At 41.9% G+C, this 27702-nt stretch overlaps 1 protein-coding gene across 5 annotated transcripts in view; it reads left to right on the forward strand.

Annotated features, from left to right (window-relative positions):
• The window catches only part of CHST15 (carbohydrate sulfotransferase 15), a 44745-nt gene extending 18066 nt beyond the window's left edge, over window positions 1–26679 (forward strand). For all 5 annotated transcript variants that reach the window (XM_039554084.1, XM_039554083.1, XM_019293912.3 and 2 more), the window contains 7 exons: window positions 7346–8411; window positions 9143–9482; window positions 13175–13321; window positions 17756–17912; window positions 21749–21905; window positions 24762–24909; window positions 26042–26679. In XM_039554084.1, the coding sequence (XP_039410018.1) occupies window positions 7869–8411; window positions 9143–9482; window positions 13175–13321; window positions 17756–17912; window positions 21749–21905; window positions 24762–24909; window positions 26042–26232 (1683 nt within the window). In that variant the 5' untranslated portion in view covers window positions 7346–7868 and the 3' untranslated portion in view covers window positions 26233–26679. The remainder of the gene's footprint in view (window positions 1–7345; window positions 8412–9142; window positions 9483–13174; window positions 13322–17755; window positions 17913–21748; window positions 21906–24761; window positions 24910–26041) is intronic.
• The last annotated feature ends 1023 nt before the right edge of the window (window positions 26680–27702 follow it).

A 27702-nucleotide genomic window follows, 5' to 3' on the forward strand; every position in this document is an offset into this window, starting at 1 on the left:
GGTCTCTTGGGAGGTTGCTCACAGTTACTGTGAGGATTGAAAATACAGATGCTAAACTTTGACCATGCAGAATGATCTCTGAAAGTGGATTAAAGTGGCTTTTTGTGAGAAGAAATGCACTGGAGTAATTTATGCAAAGACACAGTTTTTTTCCTACAGTGTGCAACTCTTTCATATTCAATATAAACCTGTCAGTGATTCTGTAGCAAGGCACTATGTGAGATGAATAGGAACTAAGGGAAGGGAAAAGATGAATTGCTGGAGCTGTTGCACATCGTAGGCAGCAAGTTTTGATCAGGAGCTGAGAAGCCAGAGTGTGTACTGCAGGCAAAATTCTGCTCCAAACATCCTCAGAAGTGTATGAGAACAGCACTTTGCTCCATGTTTGTACAACAGGGAAGATTTAAACACATCGATGGGAGCTCTGCCCTGGCACAGGAGCTCCAGGCATGTGCTGCCACAGGTTGGGTGGCTGCTGGTGGTGCTTTTTTATTTCCAGGGTTTTTGGACCTGTATTTCTGGAGTAATGGCTGACTTTTGTTCTATTTTGTTCTCCTGTCTGCATTTTTTATTCTGCCCAAATAATAAACGATGAATCTGTTTTAGACTGATTTAAATCAGATAAAATAGAAAGAAAGAGCACTGAAGTCATTAAATATCATTAGTGGCGCTTTTTTTCCTTCTGAAAAATGCTTTAATTTAAAAATGGGTAATATCAAGTTTTATTATTTTCACATTCTCACGCAGACCAAACAATAACACATCAGAACATGTGGCTGTGGCATGTTAGGAGTGCAAGGAACTGGAGCTTGGTCATTTCCAGGAACTCGCACAAGCCTTCAGGTGTAATAACAGGTTTCTGGGGGAGGGCATGACCCTGCTGTCACTGATCCAGGCCAGGCAGCTCTCCCTCCCAATCCCTCTCTTTTTCCCTTGCTTCCAAGAACCTGTTTATTCAGGCAGTGTTTATGCCCTAATTGAGTGGTGATTCAAACTCAGTAACTATTTCCTGAGCATTGCAGCCCAAATAATAGGAGTCATCCTGATGCGATTGAAACTACGACTGTTTTTAGGGGACATTGCTGGTTTTTTTGCATGTGGAGCATGTAATTTTTTCCATTCTCGCATTTTATTTGGAAGTGTATGGATGAGGAAGGAGCAGATAATGTTTGGATTAGATTCTGAGAAAAAAACCACTTGTTTTTTAGGCGAGTTTGCTGATTCAGTGGTGATTCAGGAGGTTTTCTTTGGCTTTACAAGGCCATGAAATGGGCTCTTTAAAGAACATTTTAGACTTAAACAAGTGTTCAGCAGTTGTTCACCAGGTTGAGTGTGCAACCATGGGCTGTGACCACCTATTCTTGCATTTAAGGTGTACCTGTTTTCCAACTGATTGCCTTGAAAATGGTTGCATGGGTTTATACAGTCTTGGGAGTTGAATTTATTGATTCTTTAAAAATTAGGGGGTTTGAGTAAATAAAGGAGTGTTACATAACTTCAGTCTGCAGGAGGTTGCTGAGCTTTGTAATGAGTCCTGTGGCTTTTCTAAATCACTGCAATTGGTTTTTGCTTGTTTTTATTGTTTTGGTTTGGGTTTTTTTCTCTTTTCTTTTTCTCGCCAGAAGTTTGCAGAGGTCAGTGACTCATGATCCTCTTTTTATTGACATATCATCTTTCTGGCATCTTTCTGATTTCTCTGAGGTAAATAGACGTGAGTTCAGGCAAAGTTTATTTCCAAAAATGTTAACTTGAGGAGCCAAATGTGTCCAATAAGCAGGACAGAGAAAATCTACAATTATCTCTCTCATTTCCTCATATCACTTTCTTTCTTCTAAAATTTAGTTAAGTTTTATTAATTCTCTGGGGATTTTTTTACTGAAAGGGTACAACCTGCCCACTAACAGGATGAACTTCCTCCTGCTGTACAAATACTTCACTACACTTGTACAAATACTTCGGGTTGTTTGTGTGCTGCCTGTAGTCTTCAATTCTAACCATTTCTAGTAAGCTCAATAGCTAAAAAAAAATCTGTAATTGTGAAGTTTTGCAGGTTTTTTGTGTCCAAAGGTCATAAATTTATCCTGCCTGGGCTGAAGAATTGATGCTGCACAGGGACAGTGTTGCACTGGGTGATGGAGGAATGGAAAAGGAATGACATGGTTGTGCTGCACTGCCACTAAATATTGTTGGGTTTTCTCCTTCCATATGAAAATGTTGTGAGGATTTCACTCCAGCAGCCTCGCTTTGCCCTTTCATGTCTCCATTCCTCTTGATGTGAGTCATGGAAAGTTCATCATCGTCCAACTGTGGGCAGCCTTTCACTTCCAGACCTACATCTCTTTGTGACTAATGACAGCCTCGTCTTCACAGGAGCTCTTCAGAGGGAAACATTTCCGTGGGGAAGTTCATTTCTGGAGTGTTCATGGAGGGCATGGGATCAGCTTTGCTCTGAGATTTCAAAAAACATCAGCAGTGCAAGCTGAGAAGTTGATTGAAACAAACCTTCCTGATTTGGCAGGGAAGGCTCTTAGGCAGTGGGAATATTTATCCAGACAAGTGGAAACAATTAGGAGACTATGGATAAAACAACATAGCTGTTACTCTAAGAATGGCATTAGAAGTATTAAATTAGAAGCAATGTGATGTTACTGGCCAGGTGATTCAGCAGTATTATCTTTTGCCTAATCTTTTGGTTTTTTTTTTCTGGATAAAAGTGTTTATCCTTAATTTTATAGCATCTGTAGCTTTTCAGTTGGGCTTCATCCCATCTAACCTGAGAGCTGATGGATTATTTTCTCACTTGCCTTAGACATCCATGTTTTAGGCTGTGACCTGCCCAAGAGGACTGATTTACCTGAAATCTTCAATTATATTGTGTGAAGGCAGGAAACAAAGCACTGTAGCTCCACTGACATAAACCAGGGGAGCATTTATACCCCAGGGTGAGAAATGTGTTCCTGGTGTACCTGAAATGTGTTCATAAAGATGTTAACAGGGTGTCACCCTTTCATGTGGTGGGAGGAGAAGCTGACTGTGATTAGAAGGCTGCTACAAAATTTAGCCTGAAGAGCACCAGCAAAAGTTTGATTCATCTTATTTTAAAGAGTTTCGAAAGAAAGGAAAGCATATTAAATACTAAGGAACTGGTGACCTGGAAAACACATAGGTATGTATGTGTGTAAAATCTGTTCAATCTGTTTTATCTTATTGATAGAGGAGGAGAATTTTAGCTACATGAGTGAGCATATGAAAGTAATCGTTTTTTATAGCTTGTTGGTCTCTTCTCCCCAGGGACAAGATTTAGGACAAGAGGAAATGGCCTCAAGTTGCATCAGTGGAGGTGTAGGTTGGATATTAGGGAAAATTTCTTCATCAAAAGTGTTGTTGAGCTGCCCAGGGCAGTGGTGAAGTCACCATCACTGGAGGGATGTAAAAGCTGTGTAGATGTGGCACTTGGGGACGTGGGTCAGTGGTGGCCTTGGCAGTGCTCAGTTATTCCTTGGCCTCAATGATCTTGGAGTGCTTTTCCAACCTCAATAATTCCATGATTCTGGGATTCTGCCGCCGTTTTGGTTGTGGTCTTCTCTTACAGCCCTTAAAGAGGAAAGGGAGGAATTTTATGAAATGTTTATTTAATAGGAAAAATACGTAATTTCAAATATTTTCTATACAGCCAACAAAACCATGTGAATGATGGAAAATCTTGCATGTTTTCTTTTTGGGGGAATGTCTCTTTTTACCCTGTTTATGAGATGATTAGGGCCTGGTGGATGCTGTAATTACAGTGCTTTGGTGTGAGGCTCGAACAGGCAGCTCAGACTTTTGCTGTTTGCTTTTGTGGTTCCTGCCAGTGTTACCTGACTGGTGTCATTGAGATCTCTCCTGCATCCTGAGAACTCAACAGCCCCTCCTCTCATGCAGGAATTGCTTGGAGAAACTGGCATTAAAAGCTCTCACCTGTTTGCTATTAAGTTTTCTGTTGCATATAAATACCTTTGTTAGCTTGAGCCTCCTTCAGTTTGGAGCAGTGATGCAAAGTCCCCCTGCCTTCAGGGGGAATATATTGAAATCTAAGAGAGCTTTTTCTTCCCCCCCCCCCCCTTCTGCTGTGTGTCATCTTGTATATCCATCTTTCCTCCTTAGGCTATTCCCAGAGATCCTTATTTTTATGAGGACCGTTTACTTTTGGCCAAGGAGCTTGCAGAGGTTGCTGTTGATTTCTGCTCTGTGGTTAGGACTGCCACTCGTTAATGTACAGCAGACAAATGCAGTATAGACGTGATCATAAATAATTCACTGCTCCCTCCAACAAGGGGAAATTACATGCTACATTATTCAATATACAAAGACACTGCTTGTTGTGTAAAGAGAGTAATTTTCTGCCAGTGAACAGCCAGCAGCTTTGCAGCTAAAATATAAGGGGACACACATGGTTTATTACCAGCTCAAGCCTCATAACCTTCCCTCTGCCTGCAATCCACATCCTTCTGCTCTCAGGAGTGGAATACAAAGAGGTGACGTGTGTTGGCGGCTGGGGTTGTGGCTGCTGGGAATGTTGGATGGAAGGAACAAGAAAAAGATGGTGCAGATGTCTCGGTTTCATGGGGTGAATGAGGGAAATGAGGGCTGGGGGAAGATCCTGCCCTGCTGGTGAGCATCATTCATGCCATGGTGAAAGGTTGGGGAATGAACTTCTATTAAAAACTTCTTGGGAAAGAGAAGGGAGTGGCACTAGGGAATTACATCCCGACTTTTATGCGTTTATTACAATTCAATTTTTTTATTTTGTGAACATGACAGTGGAAAATCATGTAAAATGGCGTGTTGGCAACCAGCAGTTATTAAAAAAAATGAGATTAATGTCTCTATTCTATTAGCTGAGTGATCTGTCATTGTCCTGTGATAGGTCATCAAACTGATTATCTAATTAAGCAGCCTGATGCAGTGCTTGTGCATGAGCTGGCAGTTATGATCGCTGGTGGAACTTTAAATTTCCCCTCATGATTGGTGTGATTAAGATCTCAGTTTTACTGTAGCCTAAACATATTTCTATTTTTTTTACCCTTGCATCAACTTCCTGATAAACCATTTTCTTCACCTGTCAAAGATGTAGTTAACATGATTTTTCCTAGACTTTGTAGTATTTGTAGCAGATTTTCATGAGAAGTGTCTGACCCTGGGCAGGGTTCAGTAAATTCCAGTCCATTTTTTTAACACAAAAATGGACATAGAATAGGACAGAGATGGTTATGTGGTTTTTCTAAGGTCCTGTGGTCTGTATTCATTAATGTATTTCTGATTGCTCTTTTTAAAAGCTTGAGAATTGATGTCAAATACACAAACCTGGAATTGATTCCATAAGGCTATCTCAGATAAATCTGTTCGGTCACTGTCACTGAGAAGGTTGCAGATCCCTGTTAGAAGAGGACTGGAAGATAAATTGGATTTTTTCTGTATTCTAAATAGCCAGTGCATAGGAACTGGTGTCTGAAAATAAACAGCAAGGAGCTGGGAGCAGAGGTCTGGGAGGGTACTGAGGGGGATGTCAAAGAGGAGGAGTTTGGGGTAGAAGGATTACATAAAAACAAAAGTGTAGAACATGATCAATTTAATTGAAGAGATGCTGTAGGGTGGCTTTTGGTTACCAGATCTTTTCTAGGTACTGCTTTAACCAGTAGTTTCCTCTTCATGCTTCTTTTTTGAGAGGGGCTTTTTTCACCTTCCTTTTTTATCTTTTGTGATGAAGGCCCTCATCTCCATTCTCTCTTTTTTTTTTTCCGTATTTTTTTGAGATATCTCTGTTTTCATTACTTTCTCTAGTACCTCTGTGGATGCTGCCTGAATCTGCCCTGACACTGCTTCTGTCTCCAGCCCCCTTGGTTTCCTCTTTCAAAATGTTTGGTCAGGGGTTATTACTGCCTGAAATATTTAAGTGGGAAGTGGAAACTTCTCACTTCTTGTCAGGACTTCCCTTCCTTGTCCTCCCTCTCACCACCATTGGTGGTGTTTGGACAACCATCACAGTCTTTCCAATCTTGGCTCCTTTCCATAGTTCCTCTTTTTCTTCTGGACATTTACTGGGGAGATATTTTATGCATAAGAAAGAATAAACTTTCTAGGTTTAATATGAAATATGAATCTGATTTAATCTCTCTAGTTGTTCAAACTTCTGTCAAAATCATCGCAGCTCTGTTCCTTAGAGAAGTTTTTAAGACTGGTCTCTTTGAGAAGTCTTGCACTAATTTCTTTCCCTTTGGTTTAAATATAGTTAGTAATGATTATGCTGAGATTTCTGTCTGCCTCATCTAACCTAGAGAATAAACTCATTAAGGAAATGAACTTTTTTGGGGGGAAGGACAGTATTTTGCAAATACTTTTGTTCAATATTTATCTAATTGTTCTTGAGTCCCTGAGACACAGTCTACTTGCTCTGATTGCAGAAATCCTCCAATATGTGACTCTGTTCAGTGGGAGAAACATCAGAATTCAAATAATTTTTACAAAAGCACTTTGTCTCATACAAAAATGCAGCCAGAAGGATGAGGATAAATGCAGGATCTGAAGTGACTGCCCCATTTGATCAGGATGCTTTTGTAGGAATGAAGAAGGAGTTATTATCTAGAATTATAGCAGTGTTTCTTAAGCATTAAAAATAGGTGTTGATAGAGCTAAAGGCAAAATAGTCAAATTGTGGGATTCATTATAGTAATGATTATAGTTCTCTGATTTGGTGAGTAATAAGAGGAACCATCATTTGGTCCAGAAACCTGAGATCCTGTCATTAGCATTTCCTTGTGTCTGTTTTTTAATCCCTTCAGCTTGCTGAAAGTTTACTTGTGGCTTTTGTTTTTTTTTTTTTTTTGTTTGGCTTTTTATCTCCTGTGTTTGAAAGGAAACTGTTATTTTATCCCTGTCTCAAACAGGGTCCTACCCCACTTTAGGACAGTTAATTTAAGATCCCCATGAGCAGACAGAGTGTAATTATTTAAACCTGTGTCACTGGATACTGTCCAGAAATGCTCCCATATTTCAAGAGCAGATTAAGATCTGTTGGGTGGGTCAGTGAGCAGCTGAGGGGGGTTGTGTAGTGTTACCTGTGGTAGCAACCAGTCATTGGTGTGAGCAGATGGGTGATGGGAAAGCAAGGGCAGCTCGCTGTGAACCTGGAGCCAAATGTTTCCTGGGTTTAATATCCTGAATGCTGTAATGAACAGACTTGGCAACAGCAGGCATCTTTCAAATAGAATTGTGAAATGACTCGTGGTAGGTTGTGCTTTGCTGTGGCTGTGGGTGATGTGGATATGATGTCTGGGTGTATAGAAACATCTGGTTTTTGTTTCCCTAGGGTGGACAATGCATCTCTTTGGAGCCACCTGTGGGAAGATGAAGCTTCCAGCAGCAGTAGTGTGGTTTGGAACCTGCTCGTTTTAAGGAATTCTGGACATTTCTACCCATATTTGCCTATTGCAGCACAAAGCAGAGGACAATGAGTTATTTTTATTTTTTGCATATTTTCACACTACGTAACAATATTTCTTCCTTCTCATTTTGTTCAATGGGAAAAACTTGAGCCAGTTTTGTAGCTGATCCTTACTTCGCCACATTCCTCTTACTGAGCCAAATTCTTGGGAACCACATCCAGAGTACATCTATTTTTGTGTGTTGGTGGTGGTTGGGGTTTCTTTTTCTCTCTGTGACACATGTCACTTTTTATTCTGTTTTGAACCTGTCCTTTTGCATTGCTGAGTAGTCGTAGAATCACTCCAGGAATGAAATAATTTCAGACTTAGAGAAGATGACTCATATTCTTCAGAAACATTTTTATGGCTGTGCTCGGCTCATTGATCTAGGAGTTTAACCGTAGTAATATGAGGTATTGCATTAATTGCTGCATACATTTATTACCAAATGACTTGCACAGACAGTGTTTCAGATGCCGTGGACCTGATCACAATAACCAGAAGTGTCCTGTGTGCAGAGGAGAAAATAAAATCCCTTTGTACACTGACAGCAAGCAGATGAAGTGGCTCGCGGTTCTGGAAGTGAGGACTGATCACTGTGAGAGCTGGAATGGATTGTTCTGCCTGAGGAAGGGGAAGCTCTGCAGTCTGATGTTTGGGTTGATCATAATGACTCTGGTGATGGTGTCCTACATACTGACTGGAGCCAAGCATGGCCTGTTGCTGATCCCATCTCCCTTCCATTACGGAGCTTTTGCTAGCAATCCCAGCTTAATGGACAATGAAAGCCTTAGTGACATGAAAGACCATTACCAGCCTTCAAAAATGAATATTTCATATGTAAAGGATTATCCAAGCATTAAATTAATTATTGACACCATTACTTCAAAGATAGAGTTTATAACGAGGCAGCGCCCTGATTTAGAAGAGCTGAGGAAGCAAGAGCCACATGTAAGTATGAATTGAGGCGTGTCTTAAACTGCTTCTTACATCCTTGTTTCAAGGCTTTTGGATCAATCTTTTGCCTAGATATAAAAAAGTGCAACTGCTGGGATGTTCATAAAGTGATTTACACCATCTAGAGTCTCCTGATTCACAGCAGCTGAGAAGTTGCCATTGTAGATCACATCCCTCTGAGTCACGGGCAGGATGGATGGGTTCTGTAAATGGTCTTGACACCTGAAGCAAAAAATCAGGCAGCCCTCTGATAGCTGTACAACATTACTGAACTTTTACCTTGTCTCATGCGAAATTATTGTGACTTAGATTTACCTGTCACCTGAAATGATAAATAAGAAAAGAGCCTTTCTAATAACTGCTTGCCAGGGTGCCTTCCTGAAAATCATTGCAAACCTTGTATTTCAGAGTTAACAACTGGAAGGTAATTTGCTTTGAGTATTGGGTGTTTGACTTTAAAAATAATTTCCTGGGGTTGCAGGGCAGTTGGGGGATTATTAAGGCCCTTTCTGGCCTTAAAATAAAAGGATTTCTAAATACTCCTCTCCCAGTCCAATGGGTCGTACAGGATTTGTTTCTGGTGTCATCAGAAGCAAAAAATGGGGTAAACTTTGTAGGTAAAGATGTCCAGGTAAAGTTTCTGTTCTCTCACCGTGCTAAGTAAGAAAAGTATAACTGTTGATTGCTTGATGCCTTGACTGAAATTGTTGTTCTTTATGTTGCAGATGTTTTCAGTAATTCCTAACAAATTCCTTCCAAATAGCAAGAACCCTTGTTGGTATGAAGAGTACCGCGGAAACACAACCACGGATCCTTACGCAACCAACTCCTATGCACTGTACTCCAAGCGCTTTCGGATCATATTTGATTACCTCAGGAAGGTATTTTGGAACCACTTGTACCACTATAAGGACAAACACTACCGCCTGCGCTGTCTCCCACACTTCTACATCATCGGGCAGCCCAAGTGTGGCACCACGGACCTGTACGACCGCCTCAGGCTGCACCCCGACGTTCGCTTCTCGGCCATCAAGGAGCCCCACTGGTGGACAAGGAAACGCTTTGGTGAGTGAAAATGTCCTCTGCTATCCAGGCAAGTTGTGTCTCCTAAAATTTTCTACATGTCTGGGGTGAAATTAATGGATTTGCTCCGTACTGGATTACCTAGGAACCACTGAAACAGATAGTTTTGAGAAATCCTCGTGGTGGACGCTCAACCTGCTTTTGTTCAATGATGTTTTGGGTTAAACCTCTTGAGAAAACGCACATTTCATTTGGTTCATTTGCAGTGGTTTGGAAAATCTAAGAAAAAACAAAAAGGGCCGATAAAACCCACCTTAAGAATTTGTAAAGGCAAGGAGAGAAACGAATTAGGTTGTCATGGGAGAGTTGAAGAGTAGCAGTGATAGTTTTGTATTGGAAAATTCTGTAAAGCCTCTCTCACATCAATAAATGATGGGTCACTATTTAAAATTTCAGTCCTTATGGTTCAATAAATACCACTGTAGCAGGAGCTTCTTTAATGTCACAGCTCTGGCCATCACTGAACAGTAGAGATGCTCTGCATGAGGAATCTCTCTCACACTGAGGGCCCTGCACATATTTTGATACTTTTCCTGGATGATATCAATATTTCCATCTGTGAAGGCAGACTTGAATAGTTGGGGCTGTGGCCAACTGGAGTAAAAGGCATCCACACCTCATGATTGCACCTCCAAAGGGCCTCAGGGCAGTGGGGCTGAGCACAGAATTTCATCCATCTGAAGTGTTTTTCTCCTCCTTATCTCTCTTCTCTGGATGCTGAGGAAGGCCAGTCTTGTGGTTAGAGATTAGATGAGCTGCAGAAGACCCATTTTAATTTCCTAACTGCTCCTCTCTATGTGTGGATGAGTGTTGTGCCTTCTGGGTTCCACCCAGACACTGGATTTTCCAGCTCTTGGGTCTGGCTTTGTTAAGTGCTGGCGTGCCCTCCTTTGTTATGACTTTGGCGTCAAAGATCCAAGACTTTTCAGTGATTTTACTGTTTCCAAGAGGAAGATTTTGCTTATTTTAGTGACATCTTAATTTCTGTTTCTCATTTGCTGTTGCTTTATGGCAGACACAGCCATTGGAATGGGACAGACCTGGCACTGGGGGGTAGATGAGGACTTTGATCACTACTTTCTTTTGGTGCCTTTCTGAGCTTCCTTGGAATGGGAAAATAGTGAATTGCTGTGGCTAAAGGCAAGGAAGGACACTTTCTGAGGCATTGGGACACCTGCAGTGCTGCTTCTGTTCTTTATTTTGAGATCATACCTCAAATTCTTCATTTCTCCTGCATGCGGTCCTGTCATTTCCATCTTGCTTTCCCATGCCCTGGATCCCAGAAGAACCTTTGAGCTCCTGCAGACAGGATTTTGTTCCTTGCTGCTTGGTGAGGTGCTCTTGGCCACAGAGATGGGATTTCATGATTTTGCTGTTAAATTTTCAATTTTCTTCCTTCGCAAATGCCATAAGAACATTGCCAAGATAAATATTTTAGACATTTTCTAAATCCTTTTTTGTAAGCTAAGGTTTAAAGCAATGTGATGAAAATACAGCTGTGCTTTTGAGATAATTTCGTCTGGTTTAAGAAACACTGGAGGCACCAGTGTGAACTGAGGAATGAAATCAAGTCAAAGAAGAGAAGCATTGTGGTATCCCTTGAAGACCCATGAAAAGGGACTTGTTCGTCTCAGTAGCTGACTGAAGACAAAACATGGAATGGTTTGGGTTGGAAGGGACCTTAATGATCTTGTTCTACCTGCCATGGGCAGGGACACCTTCCACTCTCCCAGGTTGCTCCAAGCCCTGTCCAACCTGGCCTTGGACACTTCCAGGGATGGGGCAGCCACGACTTTTTCTCATATTCAAGTAGAGTGATGAAAACGAGGGACTGGCAGCAAAATCTGTGGAGGATTTTGTGTTCCACGGGAGAGTTGGCAGCAAAGGCTGAACCCAACTGATACCTTAAGCTAAAATGTTTTTCACCAAGTAGTTCTCTCCACTTATATTAACCTCAGCATAAATGTTTGGAATGAATGTTGGAGGAGGTAGTGCACCCAACCTCACTTCAGCAAGACTGGGCTCACTAAAAAGCTCTGAACCTGACCTTCCGAACAGGCAGAAGAATGCAAAAAATCAGGCTGGAGTGCATCTAACTTGAGAACAAGGGTGAATTCCTATCTCTGTGCTGGCATTCACAACCCCTCCACTTGCACAGTCTTGTGGTCAGCCACTGGGGACCAAGTGCTGATCCTTGAAGAGAACATTCTTTGCATAATTCAGGTTTTTTTGAAGTTGTTTTGTAAAGCTGGAGAATGAGGAAAGATTGCAGAGCTCGTGGTCTCATGGGAGGGGGATCTGTAGGGATGACCTTCCGATCATCTCAGCTGTCTGCCACTGAGAATGAAAGACCAAGTTTATTCCTGGTGGCTCAGTCCTTTAATTCTGCCTTAAAAGTGCATTATCTAATGGTTACTATTTAAAATTAAAAAAAGAAAAACAGAGAATATGACAAATACACTCACAAGTGAAACTGGGACAGCCAGCGAGTGGCTATGACTCCTATGCTCCTGGCTATTAACTTGGTTAGGTTTCTAACACAAGCTGGACAAGAAAATCTCTTTGTTCAATGACATCCTCTGATTCAATGGATTTTTATGAGACTGACTAATTTCAGCTGAAGTTAAACAGCCCTCTGGGGAGGCCCCATTTCGCAAATCACTCCTTTCCCCTTCTGCTGGGATGGTTGATGCTCCACAGGACTTTGTCTCAGCTTGACTGTCTCTCTCTCCTGGCTCCTTGCCACTGTTTCTGTTCCCAGGAGTGGGGTGGTAACAAACCAAGGCTGTCTGTAGCACCATGCTTGCACTTTTTTTTCCCCCTCAAAACAAGTCAAAATACGCTGTTGAACTTTCTTCTACCCTCATTAAATCCCACTTTCCTAAAGGGGAAAATCAGAGGCAATGGACAAAAGAACTCCCTTGCTGAGCTTTCCTCTCACATAATTGATAATTATTGGCCTTGTGGGAACAAGAAAGGGAGAGCTGAGAAGTCCTGTGTGGGGAGCATGCACAGCAAATGGAGAAGTGAGACTAGATTTGGAAACAGGAGTGGGAAAAGGAGTATAAAAATCACAGGATGTGGCTCAAGATGCTGAGAAATGCAGGGGGAAGGTGATACTGAACTCACCCCAGAGTGGAGGGAAGGAGAGGAGAAAAATGAGATACTACTGTGGAGTGTTATTTGCATACCTGTGAAAGGAAAAAAAAAAACATGAATGATTTCCCAGTGTGTATTGATTTGCATATTTGGCATCAGAGCCTGTGCTCAATCTCAGAACAGTAAATCTAGTGGGAGTCCAATATTACTTCAATTTACATGGGTGCAAATGGAAGTAGAATCTTATCTTCTATGTTCTTTCCAACAGCTAAATTTAGAAGAAAATAAATCCAAGCTCATTCATGCAGGGAGTACAAAACAAAGCGCTTAAAATATTTCCTATCACTGTGAATTTATGGTGTAATCATTCAGTAACTCAGATCTCAGATCTCAGCCACTTCATTATTGGCACTTTTATCTGAGGGTTGCACTTCGTCTGTCGGATCTCGTGCTGATGTTGGCTGGCTTGGGGCCAGCCACATCTACGAAATCACCTTGGTTTGCACCATGGTCAGTCTTGCCCTGTTGTTATTATAATAGCTGTTTCTGATTCTCTCTTTTTGCTGCTCTTTCAGGAATCATCCGGCTGAGGGATGGATTTCACGACCGCTACCCTGTGGAAGATTACCTGGATCTGTTCGACTTGGCAGCACATCAGATCCAGAGTGTGCTGCAGAGTGACGAGGGGAAGGAGCGTGGCAGGAGGAACAACATCATCATTGGTAGGGCAAACGCAGCCCCAAAACATCCCTGTAGCTCCACATGGGCAGCACTCAGAGCTGAGGGGCCAGAGGGGGATTTTGTGACTTGTTCTCAGCACAGAGCCCCTGGCGTTGTTTTTCCCTGGTGTGCCTGGAAGCTCTTGGCTTTCTTTCCCTGGAGGGAGGTTTCCTGCTTTGTTAAGAAGCTGTGATTATCTTTAGAAAATTCCTGAGCAAGTGCTGTATATCTGATGAACATCAGCATTTAATTAATGTGGGGTTCTGCTTCCAAGAATGAGAATGACCTTGGCAACTCCTTCAAACCCAGTTTTCCTTTTGTTTTCATAGAATCATTTAGGTTGGAAAAACCCTCTAAGATCATCAAGTCTATCCATTGCCCCACAGCACTTCCAAGGTCACCCCTAACCCGTGTCCCCAGGTGCCACATCCACTTTAAGTACAATTATGAGGGGATTGCCTGTAGTGCTGGGATTGTGGCTTCAGTTCCAAATGCTGGAGCAGTGTGTCTGGGATAACACAAAACTGTGGTGTAATGACACACACTGGGTACTGGAAAAATCCTGGAGCTGATGTGAGACACGATAAGGAAAGCTCTCAGTGGCTCTCCTCAACCTCCAACAGAAGATATTGATATAATGAATTGGTATTAAAATTAAATTACCTAATTACCACTAAAAATGGTCTAGAAGTGCTGTTTTATTGTACTTTATGGAAGTCCATGGTTAGCACTGGGCTCTAGGGAGGGATCCCTGGATTGCTTTCCATGACACACAGTGGTCAATCCGCTGGGCTCATCCACTCCGGTCCATGGTGTACAGGTTTATAGTGCCCATGAGGAACATCACAAACTTCTAAATTCTGCTTTTGCTGTCTGCTAAAACCAGAAAACTGAGGGGATGGGAGTTTTACAAGCATTACTCTGTCACCTCAGAACTTCCCAGGGAAACCAGACACATTCCATGCAAAAAGTAGTTGTGCAAGTGACAGTTCCCTGTCAAAAAGAGACTTTTCAAGGACGTTTGAAGCCACAATTCAACAGAAAATAGAGACAAGATTTTTGCTTCCTGCCCTCAGAATTACTGGGGGTTTGATTTAAAAATTTTAACCTATTGCTGGCTGGATGAGATGGTGCTGATGCCTTAGCTTGGTTAAACCAGAGCCTTGGCTGAGTCACATTTGTTCAGAACTTCCCCAGCCCCTGTTTAAATCCATCATTCACTTTATTAAACATCTGCAACACTGAGCAGCATCTGCAAGATGGGATTCTTAAGAAATGTTGCTGTCAAGGACATCTGCAGATTTGCGTGCTACTTACAATAATATCTCCTGTCCTTTCATGGGTGAAGTGCTTATGCTAATTAAATTCACTGATCTAATTGGCAACGTACATCTTTGATTACTTACCTCCTGTTGCAGCTTTTTGTAGAGTTCACTTTGTGTTTCTTTTTCCGGTGGTCTCATTTCTTGTTTCATTAAGGTTCTGCTGGGTTTTCTTATTAAGTTTACAGGAAAAGTCTCGAATGATTATACTCATTAAGGCAGTCTTTTATGACCTTGGTAAAAAACAAAACAAAGCCATCTAGCCTAAAACGAATCTGTATGAATATCAGGTTTGCTCATAATCTTCCTTTTCTTATTTCAGATGACTGCAAAGAAAAATCAAATTAAAAGTGTAAATATTTCAGTAGTTCATCATGTTATATTATTTTGAAAAGTTAAGCTTCTTTGGATATTAAACCTAGTGGGTAATAACTGCATTTTCCAAAAAAAATCCAACCCCAACATCTGCTTAGAGATGAGCCAGAGAGGACAGGGCTGATCCAGCCTGAGGCATTCTGAGCAGGAGTTGTTTATGTGGGATCATTAATATGATAAATTCAGAGGAATGGCTTGTGAAAACACAATATGATGTTAATCCATTAATGACTGAATGAGGAGGTTATATGTCCATTCTTTAGGCAATTTAATAATTCATATGTTCTTTAAGTCCATACCAAAAAACCCCCAATTCAGTTGCACTGGAGTAATTAAACATAATTAATTGTCGGTGATTGATTTATCTCATGTTTAGTATGGTTTTTTCTCTTTGCAGGTATTAAAACCAAACTGTCAAACTGTCAGGAATATTTTTGTTTGGCTGCTTCAGGAAATTAAAATTATGAAAAACAGCAGGGACCAGAATGATTATTATTTTTTCACATATATATATGTTTTTTTCCCCTCATTAAATTTGTGGCAGTCACCTTGTGGGAAGATTTACCCTCTTGAGCCCAGGTTATGCTGGGCTGACTGCACTGGAGCAGCACCTTGAGCCCTGTTAATGCTCTAGCATGATTTGGTTCTGTGCCTGTGATCTTGGGTAGGACTTGACAGTCTTGGAGGTCTTTCCCAACCTTTCTGATTCTGGGATTTTCCCTGGTTTGGGTCCTGCCTGCAGATTTCGGGTGGTGGCAGCTGATCCAGCTGTCACAATTTCTGTGGAATGTGGGCTCTGATGTTCAGAGAATCCACCCACTTACATGCAAATGCACTGATTTTTTTTGTAGCTCACGTTGCAGAAGTGTAGGGAGGTGTTCACAGGTTTGACCACGTTAATTGGGATAAATCCAACAGAACATTAAATGTGATCAGGGAACAGAGCAGAGAACTGTGAAGGGTGATCATGCCTAGTCCAGAGAGGAGTAGGTGGCTCGATGAGGACATAGACTTTAATTACCTTGGCATGATTTAGGCAAACATTTCTGAGGGAGCTGTCTCAGCCCAGCTGTGCCTGCCACAGAGATGGAGCAGTGACTTCCCAAGGTTGCTCCCATCCCTGGAGTGCCCTCTCCTGTAAAGCCCTGTCTGCAAGGGCTTGTACCCCTTGGCATTTCCCCACGTCCCCGTAGCTCAGGAGAGGTTTCTGTGGCAGGCCTGCCTCAGCTCCTGGCCTCTGTTTAATCCTTTGTGTTTCTGCCTCACCCAGCGTGGGAGCTGGGCTAATTGAGTTTTAATTGACAACTCAAAGCCTGCTGGTGATTAGGCAGTGCTTTGGCTAATTAATTTAGAATGGAAGAGCAGAGCTGCTGTGGACACCCAGCTATAGCCAATGGACCTGATCTCCTCCTGAAAAGAGGCAAAACGAACCTGACAGAAGATTAATGTGTTTTCTAACAACTCCCAGACTTTGTTAATGAATCACATTATGTTCAGCTGAAGTTTGGAGCCAGTACCTTTCTCATGTTGTGCTTTGTCCGTCTTTTAAATCTTTATTGGACTTTCCCAGAAGAGGAAAGAAGAAAAAATAGGGAAATAATGTACAAGTCTATAAGCCTACAACATTATTATTTTTTTAATCTCCTTCCCTTTGATTTGAAAAACCTCATTAGCAAGAATTAGCTTTCATAGACTGTCAGAGAGTGTAAGTCCCCAAAAAGCTTCCATATATGTTTTATTAAACAGTACCGTGCCACATAAATGCCAGTATTACTTAAAAAGACAGAGAAGGTTACAAAATTCAAAACATCTTACAGATAATTTATTTAGCAGCTGAACCATCATATACTCACTCTGGCAGAGATTTTTACTGATTATATTTCTCCCTGTAGCATTGCGTTCAGAGTGAGCTTCTTCAGTCATGAAAGACACCAGAATCTGGTATTTTACCAAAGTGTGCTATTTATTCTGTAAACCTTTTATCTATTAGTAAATACTTGACTTCTTCTACATGAATAATTGCATAAAAAATATTTCAATCCTCAATGACACAACTCAGCTGCTTTAAAAATATTTCTTATGTGCTCACTGCTTCTCCTGATTCTGTTTTCCACACTGTTGATCAGCAGGGGTGGTAGTTTCCACACTTTTCTGTGGGAAATGGTACAATTTGTTAACAAGCTGCTCCTCTGAGATTGGGAACATTAAGGCCAACCCGTGGGTGCTACAAAGAGCACTGCAAGGCTTCAGCAGGGACAAACTCCTGCTTCCTCAGGGCCAGGTTGGATGGGGCTTGGAGCCACCTGGCCTAGTGGAAAGTGTCCCTGCCCATGGCAAGGGTGGCAACAAGATGATCATTAATGTTCCTTCCAGCCCAGATCATTCTGTGATTCCTTGATTTTTCACTACAGAATGTGATAAAACCCTGAGCAGTCCATTCCAGCTCAAATCTATTTGCATGTGTTAACCACCAGCAGGAAGTAGTGTGCTTATGGACAGTAATATTTCAGGTGGAATTGCACAAAACCTGCCTTAACCATCCCTGCCTTCCCAAAAGCACAGGGCACTGGGATTGCTGCAGCTCTGGCAACTTTAGCCAGATCAGTTTGCAAGAGCTAAGATGTATTGAAATTCTTGGAGTCAATTTTGATCTGTCCATAGCAATTTAAAATTCAGCTAATTTCCGCTCCAACATGAAGAGTTGAATGAGTTACCAGCAGAGATGCCTCTCATTTCCAGGGGAGGCCAGTGCCTCGACAATGTGGGACAACAACGCTTGGATTTTCTTCTATGACAACAGTACTGAAGGAGAACCTCCCTTCCTAATCCAGGATTTTATCCATGCCTTCCAGCCAAATGCCAAACTTATCATCATGCTGAGGGACCCTGTAGAAAGGTGAGCCAGAAAATTTTCTTGTTATAAATAATATTATTAGTTCTCACTCTGTTGGATGCAAGTAAATATTCACGTGGTGTTGGAGAGCTACTTGGTTGTGGTAAGAGGGGTTTTATTCTGTGTATTTTGGCACAGGTAACTGTGATAATGTTTTAAAGAGAAGCATGTGAGGGTGAATGCCATGAGTGCCATGCCTGAACACCTGAGCTACTTTAAAAAAAAGAATTTATAGGTTTCCAAATGCAATCAAATGCAATCACATGAGCTAATATGCCTTGGTTTTCAGCAGGGCTCGCTAGATTAGGAGGGCACTGCAGAAGTGGTCAGACCTCAGCAGAAGTGGTCCTGGGAAATGCTTCATTTCATTTAGGGAGAAAAATGTATGTTTTCATGGGGTTTGCAGTTCCAACTGATTAAATAATAATGATTAATAATGATTAAATAGCTCCAGAGTCAGCAAAGGATATAAACGTCTTTAAATCTGGAAAGTGCTTGGTGAGACCCTCGTGTAAAGTTTCACTGGGCATTTGTAGCTTGCACAGCCAACAGCTACAGGAGTTCATCCTTGGTGCTCCTGACTTTGTTTGTAGGGAAAGGGCTTGGCTTTTGCCAAGGTATGGGCTGTTTTGAATGGCTGTGGAGAGACAGGAATGTGCAGCTTTCCACTTGCATTTCACTTCTCTCCAGTCTTCCTCCAGATTTCTGGGACATTTCTTTCCACTATGTCCTCTGAGGAAGGATAAAAATGATGAGGGTAATGGGGAGGGTGGACGGGGTGGAGGTAGAGTCCACAAGGATCAGACTGAGGGGATGTGAATTCCTTCTCACTGTAGCTCCATAGGGATATTCAGGATACCTCTGGCAAGGTCAGTGCCCAAGGGCAGAGCCCCAGAAAAACTCAGGGAAGGAAGGGGATGCAGATGATGGTGGGGGTGCAGACGATGCTGGGATTGCAGATGATGGTGGGGGTGCAGATGATGGTGGGCACCAGGCTCTGGTGGCTCTGGGAGAAGAGCAGACCTGTGGTGCTTGTGCAGGCAGCCTGTACCCACTGCCCAGCAGCTTCCAGAGCTGGGATGGTGCACCCCTAGGAGCTCCCCTGCTAGCAGGACATGGCTGTGGTGTGAGCAGGGCTGGGAGATGCTTCCCAGCTCCTGTGTCAGGAAATGCAGCTCTCAACTTCAGTGGCATCTCCTGACCCCAGGAGTTAACAGATGGTAATTTTATGTGAGAGAGCGCCTGAAGTGGCTTCCTCATGTAAATTAGTGACAAACTCCCTGATTGCCTTAACCACCCTCTGTAATGGGGATGTACTCTCTGCCAGCCTTATCAGGGGTGACAGAAAAAGTCAGCTTCATCTCCCTTACTGTGTTTGTGACAAATTGGTTCCTTTTTGTTTACAGTTCCTTACATTCCTGATGGCTCATCTGAGCTGCAGGACCAAAAGCAGAAGGGACAGGTCAGGCATCCACTGGTGATGCCAGGCAGTGGGACAGGTTCCTTGGAGTAGCCAGGAGGGCATGGAGCTGGGACAGGCTCTGATCTAACCTGCACAGGGTCTGGGCTATCCCCAGCAGGGAATATTTGAATGACATAATTTTTGTGATGGCTGTCAACCGGTGCCATTAGTTCATCAGAATGGACAGAGGTTGAAGGGAAGGACTTCAAGCAGCCAGAACAGCTGAAATCCTAATCAGCAAAGGCAGATGTCCCCAGAATTAAAAACACAAGGGGGGAAAAAAAAAAAAGAAAGAAAAATGGAAAGAAAAATCTCAACTGCCCTGCAGAGGGAGAACTTGTCTTCAAGAATGTCGTTTTTCATAAGATGCCAACAAGCCTTAAAAATGATGCATTTCTTTTGATGGATGGTTAGAAACACTAAGCAGTCATATTAAACCTTTTTAATGACACTTCAACCTGGCCCATGCTGTACCTGATGCCTGCTGGCTGATTTTCCCCAGGAAGAAACCTTTCACCAGTCAGTCCCACCATCCCTGGGACAAGCTGAGTGCCGATATCCACATTTCCTGCAAGCAGGAGATGCTATTGTGTGTCTAATTTAGGTGAACTCAGCAGGCTTGGTCCTTCAGCTGTTCCCTTTCTTCTTTTTTATTAAATGACTGGAGTCTTCATTTGTTTCACATGGGAATTAAAATCCGGTTCTTGCAAAATACTGACATAAATAATGAGTGCAGAGGGGCTATTCCTGTGCTTAAGTGCTTTGCTGGATTAAGGCCTAAACTTTCCAAATGAGGTATTTTTAAGTACCCACAGAAATCTAGGGAAGTTAAAGGATAAATAAAGTAAGTGCAATACAAAAGTACAGAGTAATAAGCGAGACCTAAATAGATTGGTGTTTTTAGGTCATTTCTTAGACACCTGTGGGTTTTTGGAAGAGGCTGAAAAATATGTAGGATTTCTGGAATTTTGTCAAGAGATGGGTACTGTGGAGGCATCAAATCTGTGCTGCAAACACACTTGGGGAAGTGACTCCTCAAGTGATACAAAATCCTGTGGTATTGTTGTGATTCTGGTCATTCTAAGCCTAATTACAAATGGAAGTTAAAATATCATGTTCAGCAGATCCAATATTTATTCCATGTCAGAGTATTTCCTTTGTCTCTTTAAAACATGTTCATCTTGCAAAAGCCCAGTCAAGGTTTCAGGGGTTAATGCTAAAATTCATATTTTCCTTGACTGTAGATTTTGGGTTTTTTCACCACATCACCCCCAAAGAGATTTGAATTTACATAAAATTTTAAAAGTAATTTTAAGCAATTGAAAAACTTGTGCTAAAAGTGTGCAATGAGAGGATACTCCTCTGTAACTTAGAGAAACTCCTCCTTCATCTTGAAAAAAAAAAATAGAAAATCAACAGGTGGAATGCTGTAAATGGGAAGTTTTTGATGGAAAATCAATGTAAGATTGGAGGTGAAGCTTCCTGTAAAAGGAGTGTGAAATCCAGACTCTTTCTTACTCATGATGGTAGCCAGCTTGGTAATCATATAAAAATTACACTTTCTACCCCACCTAAAGTTACAGTTTCTACAATCAGCTTTAAGCTTTAGAGGCAAGGACTGTTCCTGTCCATGGAACAACAAGTGCAGAGGGGCACCAACATCACCTGAGACCGGTTCTGTTGCTCACAGAGAACATGAATTTAAAGCCTAAAAATTTGCCTTCAGGAGAAAACATTGGCACCCACAATTTCTAGGGTCAGGTCTCCAGGGATGCTGACCTTGAAAGTGGGAATGCTGTTCAAAATTCCCTGGAGACGGTTTTGCTGGGAGCTAAAACTCATTAAAATGAATGGAAAAAGTGTCTCTGGGCGGCAGGCTGTGGGTGGGACGGTGTTACACACACATCCCCTTTCCCTGGAGTCCAGTATGGAATTCCAGATTGGAATTGCCAGGTAAATAAATGCTCTTCTATTAAAATGCCCTAGGGTATATCACCATGCCCCTCAGCTGTAGGGAGGAGGAGAAGATCCAGCAAGCAGGAATTGTGCAGCAAGATTGATCTATTTAATTATTTTACAAACTCTCTTATGGACTTTTTCCTTCATAGTCTAATTGGACAAAGGATCAGCCTCCCCTTGGGGTGATTGGCTAAAATCCTAAAACATCCACTGTCAAAATATTTTTCTACTGTGCTATAAACAAGACTTTTCAAGGCTGCAGGTGTTTGGTTGTTTACATCACTCTGCTACCTCTTCTGTGAGAGAGAAAAGTCTCTCACGGGCTTAGAAAAATAACAAGAAAATCCTCGCTAGCAGCATTTTTGTATCCACACTCTTCCACCCCCTCAGCCCCTCACTGCCACGTTTTCCCCCGCAGGTTGTACTCTGATTATCTGTACTTCGCCAGCGCCAACAAATCCGCGGAGGATTTCCATGAAAAAGTGGCCGAGTCGCTGCAGCTGTTTGAGGGCTGTGTGCTGGATTACTCCCTGCGAGCCTGTGTCTACAACAACACCCTCAACAACGCCATGCCCGTAGGTATTTCCAGGCACATTTGGTTCCTTGCTGCTCTCACCTGGGGGAAAGGTTGTGAAGACACCAAAATCCTGTGCAAGGAAGCAGCGAGAAATCAAAACTTTTTCCCTTTTTGTTTGTAAAGGGGAGGACATAAATATAAGTGTAAACATGTAAAAGATGGTGTAGGGGCCCACCTGTCTCCTCAGCCTGTTCCCTGATGAATGCCAACAGGAATAACACAGCCTTCCTATTGTGCAAGTGCATGGAGAGTGCATTTAGTGAAGATTGAAATTTAATGTGCATGCTTTTTGCAGATGTCTCCAAAAAGTAGCTCTGGCAAAGATCTTTGCAGTACCAAATTGCCTCAAAATCAGAATAAATTATGTGTTCTTTTGTAAGAAAAGGCTACCAATAGCTAGATAAAACCTTTTTTTCCCCTTTTTTCCCTTTTTTTTTATATTTTTATTTTTATTTTTATTTTTATTTTTATTTTTATTTTTATTTTTATTTGTGTGTGCCAGAAAATGATACAAGAAAACACAGAAACTGCTGGCAGGGGAGTGGATAACTATTACAGGCTTAGGATTCCAAAATTCACAATTTTAGCATAGAACTGACTTCAGATTTTGCTTGAGGGCAGAGAATAATATGAATAATATGGAAGAGATTGACTTGAAATATCACATCTGGCCAGTTTGCCAGTCAGTCCTCTTTTATTTGCTCAGGCTGTAAAGGATTCAGAGGGAATAGTTCCTTCCTTTGCCTCTGGGGTAAAGTTATTGCCTCATCCAGTGGATAAAATAACAGTACAAGAGTGTATTCCACGGGCTGGAGCCCTGCAGCAGCAGAGCAAACAGGATACTGCTCTCACTCACCAGGTAGACTGGAGCTGCTGATCCCTGATTGCAGCTGCCAGGACTCCCTCAGACACCAATTGCTGCTGGGCAGCATCGCTGAATTTTCCAGCCATCTGCTTGCACAAAAGTATTCCTTCCAGTGTGGCAGAGAAAGGCAGAGAGAGAACCAGAAGGAAAGATTTTCCTCTTACGTTCATCCTCAGGGTGCAGAACCCATCTCCGTTTGTTGTCTTCGGCAGCCCTCTGAAGAAGATGCTTTTGGAAACGAGCAGAGGAGGCCTCTTTCCATAGAGCCACAAGCAGGTGTTTGAATAAAACCCACATGCCAACTGTGCTCCTCAATGGCCCTTTTTAGCTTCTTCTTCAGCCAAGTTGCTAAATCTGTTGTGTTCGTGGTTTGCTGTGTGTTGAAAAAGTGAGGATTGCTGTCCCTGGTGAGCTCATTAGGTTGCTAATTCTGTGACTCTGCCAGGAAAAAAATGGGTTTGCTATTTGTTAATGTATTTCTCAAACCAGAGAGGTGCCCTGGGCATCGTGGCTGCTGCTGGATGCTGATGGTGAAGAAAGGGGTGTTTGGCACTTGGAATCAGAGAAAGGCACAGTGACCAGGGTGCTCCCAGTTGTGGCCTTCCAGCACCTGAAGGAGTGGACAAGGGAGATGGAGAGACTGTTCACAAGAGCCTGGAGTAAGAAAATAAGCATTAAACCACAAGTTTGCCCCAGTGCTGAGTGGAAGGAGGCATTGACTGAGGGCTGGGGTGTTGCCCTGCCAGAATTATCCCATCTTAGCCTGATGTCTTAATCAAATAAGAGGTTCCAAATTCTGGTGCAGCACATCCATAAAGAAGCCTGCTAAATATGGAGACTCAAGTTGTAATCAGCCAAAGACACACATCAGAATCACACAGGATAGTAATAATTCAGCAATAATTCAAAATATAGCTTTTTTAGAGGAATTTAGGCAGCCCTGTAGGTCATGGGGCAGTGTCAGAAGTGAAAGAGGCTGTTGTCTGACTTCATTGGCTCTGTGGCAAAGTGAGCTGAAGATGTTAAGTCTCTTATGAAAGATGCTTAAAACTTGGGATTCATGTTCCTCTCTTCTGAGCCTGAAGGGATTTAGAAAAATATTTATAAGCATAGTTGGAGGCTGGACTTTTTAAGAACACCAGGCTACACTTTTTATGTTTCAATGTGTTATGTAAAATTGAGGAGGGAAAAAAACCAGCAATTAGGGCAGGAGAGACTGAAAATCTGCCTTTCCCCCTCTCTGGTCTGACAGAGTCTGGCTCTGTCATTGTGTACTCAGACAAGGCACCATCAACGCTGCTGCAGCTGAGATCTCAACCTAATTATTGCAATCAAAGGATGCAGCAAAATGCACCTAAATCTCATACCTGATATCAAGTCTGAATATTTGTCCTGCTCGTGGCAGCATGACCTGGTGCAGCTGATAGTCATGGAATCATTTAGGTTGGAAAAGACCCTTAAGGTCGTTGAGTCCAAGTTTTAATGCAGCGCTGCCAAGCCCAGCCCTAAACCACATCCCCAAGGTGAAATCAAACTGAAATAAGCAGCCCTAGGGACTGGGAATGTGAAAAGACTGAGCATCTTCCCTTGAATGGCTGTTCATCTGGGAGCCAAGAGCCCTCAGCGTCTCCGTGAAGGTTGGATCATCCCAAGCACGGAGGAGCTTGGATGTGAGGTGTCTGAGCATCCCTCTACAGATAACTGTGTCTGTGCAATGCTTTTACACACACCTGGGGCTGGTGCAGCGAGTGCACAGCCCAGCCCTTGGTAAAATGACATCTCTCCCCTGTAGAAAAGCCATTTGCAAAGATTTCCTTCGGCTGCTCTGAAAACAAGAGGAAGATACAAAATGTTCACATATTTTCTTTTTGCCATTCTTCAAAAGCACATTTTGGGGATATTTTGCCCAGATGATAGAGGTGAGTGCTGTTTTTCTTACAGCTAGAAGTGTTTTAAGGTGAATTAACTTGGGGGTTTTTGTGCTTACAGGTGAGGTTACAAGTTGGGCTCTACGTTGTGTATCTCCTGGACTGGCTGACAGTTTTTAACAAAGATCAGATACTTGTTCTTCGCCTGGAGGACCATGCATCAAACATGAGGTACACCATGCACATGGTGTTCCAGTTCCTGGATCTGGGTAGGTGCTTGCTGCCTGGTGTAAGCATGCAAAATCATTATATCCTTCTTCTTTTAGGTTGTTTTTACCTTTTTAAGAGACAAAAAGAGAAGCAAAGGAATCTGGCTTGAAGGATGCATTAATCTCGTTGCCTGGAGTCAAGCAAAATTAAATTCTCAAATGCCTGGTGTTAGAAGATCTTAGATTATATAAAGAAAAAAATTCCAGACCGCTCAGAATGCAGGGATTTATCTTCCCATACAGAAGCCAGTTCTGCTTCTGAAGGCACTCAGGGCCTGCTTGCCACAGGCTTCCAGGGATGCAAAGGAACCCCACACAATTTTAGCCCAGAACCTAAATCTGAGCATGATGAAAGGTTGTGCTTGTAGCCAAGGAGAAGGGGGAAACTGTGTTTTTGCTGTGTTGATTGAGACATCTGTTGCTAATCCTCGGAGAAACGCCGGCAGACAAAACGTTGCCCAATGTTGATTTGACAGCAGCAAGAGAATGAAAATGTGGCTGAAAAATTGTCTGTCTGGTCCAAAGATTGGTCTAGATGATGAGAAAGCTTGGATGTAGCAGACTGAACAGATGAAAAGCTTGGCATCTGCTTCCTGAATATGGTTTGTGCTGGAAAACTCTGTAGGTTTTTATCTTGCTGATGCACATTTATTCCCAAAGTGGGGGCATCACTACACCTGTGTCCACTTTGATCCCACTGCCAGCCTCCAAAATAAACAAAACAAGGACTTACCTGAGTGCTGAGTGAAGCTTGTAGAGTTTCTGTCAGGTATTTGTCAACTCACACTGTGAAATGGAATAGCAGCATAAAATACCTGCAACTCCAAAATGGATGGGAAGTTTTCTTCAATAATTTTTTTTCTGAAAACAGGTCTTTTCCTCTAAGAGTGATTTATGCTGCTTTTTATAGAGCTGATTAATTAAGGGGAGAGGAAAATGTATTATTTCCAAATTTACCAGCAGTGATTTATTTTACTAATCTGAGCCTGCCTTCAATATTCTGAAACAACGTGGCTGCTAACAAAAATCACATTTTTCTCCCCATGGCAAACCTTCTAATTTAGTCATTAATTTTCTTTAGGATGGGCATTTTTTTTTTAATATTTGAAGATAACATTCTCTTTTCCCACAGGACCTCTGAGTGAGAAACAAGAAGCTCTGATTACCAAAAGTCCTGCATCAAACACCCGAAGACCTGAAGACAGAAGCCTGGGCCCGATGCTGCCAACCACCAAGGCAATTTTAAGAGATTTCTATAGGCCTTTTAATACAAAACTGGCACAAGTTCTTTTTGATGATGCTTTTTTATGGAAGAGGACATAACGTGTACATTTCGTGCCACAACTACAGTGCTTAAAGGAGTTTTTATTTTTTTAAATTCTATTTTTGTGTGTGGATATTGACATTTTTTTTTCCCCCATTCCAAAGAGCAGCCGATGGATGAGCTGAGAGCCTCACCTTCAGTCAGCACATGTCTCAACAGCTCTACCACGTTTTCCTTGGGAGAATGAAAAGCATCTTGCTTTAATCAGTTTATTGCAACTTCTTTCACCCGTGCAAAGGAGTGGACAAGAATTAGGACAAAGATGATGTCTTACACTCTTCCACAGCGGTGTTGAAGTTTAACCTTCTCTGAGATGCTGCAACACAGAGTTAGCATCAGTTTCCTACAATTACACTTATAATCTCATTTTCAGTATATGTTATTCACTCATTTTCTTTTCAAACAATCAATGTCATTTAGTCATTAAAATTTTTAATTGAATTCAACCTAAAATTCTGTTTCTTTTTGTCAGCCTATTTACAAATGGTCTCCACTAACACTAAGTGTGTTTCCTTAAATCTGAAAGAAAGATAAAGTGCATTCACACAAATTTCCAAATCTAATTTATATCTTCAAGATAAATGGACTTTCCTAGCCACAGTTCTTGTAAAAGAAAATTTTATAATCCAGGTAAGAATGGATAGCTGAGATCCAAACAGGCTGATTTGGTGTTTAGCATAACAAATTCATTTTGTTCATGTAAGTATGAATATGTATCATTTATTCATGTCACTCACACATTTTCCCAGTGAGAATGGGCTTTATTAAAAGTCCATTCCTGGCCATGGGGAGCTTTTATGGATATTTCTGCTAAATTCTACAGGATTTCTCTTCTCCATTGTGAAGGAATATGCATTTTAAAAGCTATATGAAATTTTGTTATTAAAATCATAAATGGGCAGGAAGCTCAGTACCTTACAGAACAGATGTGTTACCTAAGGAATTAGGTGTATGTTATGTGTTTCACTCTTCAGGAAAAACATCTACATCTGGTTAAAGAGGTCGAGATAGGCAGACTTGAGTAAGAAAAATTAAAAATCGAAAGCCATGGAGAAACTTTGAGATACCTGAAAGTTTTTGTTTGACTAAAATGGTCGGATTTCTATATAGATGTGCAGCAGTTCAATCTTTGATTTCAAACACACCTGGTTAGGTCACCATCAGCTATAATTTGGAGCTTTTCTGCAGGTGGAAGTCCCACCTAAGTGAGGGATTTTTTAAGAGACAAATATAAATGCTGCCTATTGATCATTTCCTCCCCGAATGTGTGTTGAGTGAGTCAAATGAAGCTCCTGTTCAGCTGACAGCTGTCAAAACCCCAGAGAATCCTCTCTGATTAGCTTCATGTGTCCTTTCAACCTTGATGCTGGACCCCACAATGCAGCTTTATTGATGGACTCACGAGTACACTTACAAATATTAAAAGTAACTTCTCCCTATTCCCTTCCACGGGGACGTATTATTCACTT

The sequence above is a fragment of the Corvus cornix genome, chromosome 6 (genome assembly GCF_000738735.6).
Source record: "Corvus cornix cornix isolate S_Up_H32 chromosome 6, ASM73873v5, whole genome shotgun sequence".
Classification (NCBI taxonomy): Eukaryota; Metazoa; Chordata; class Aves; order Passeriformes; family Corvidae; genus Corvus; species Corvus cornix.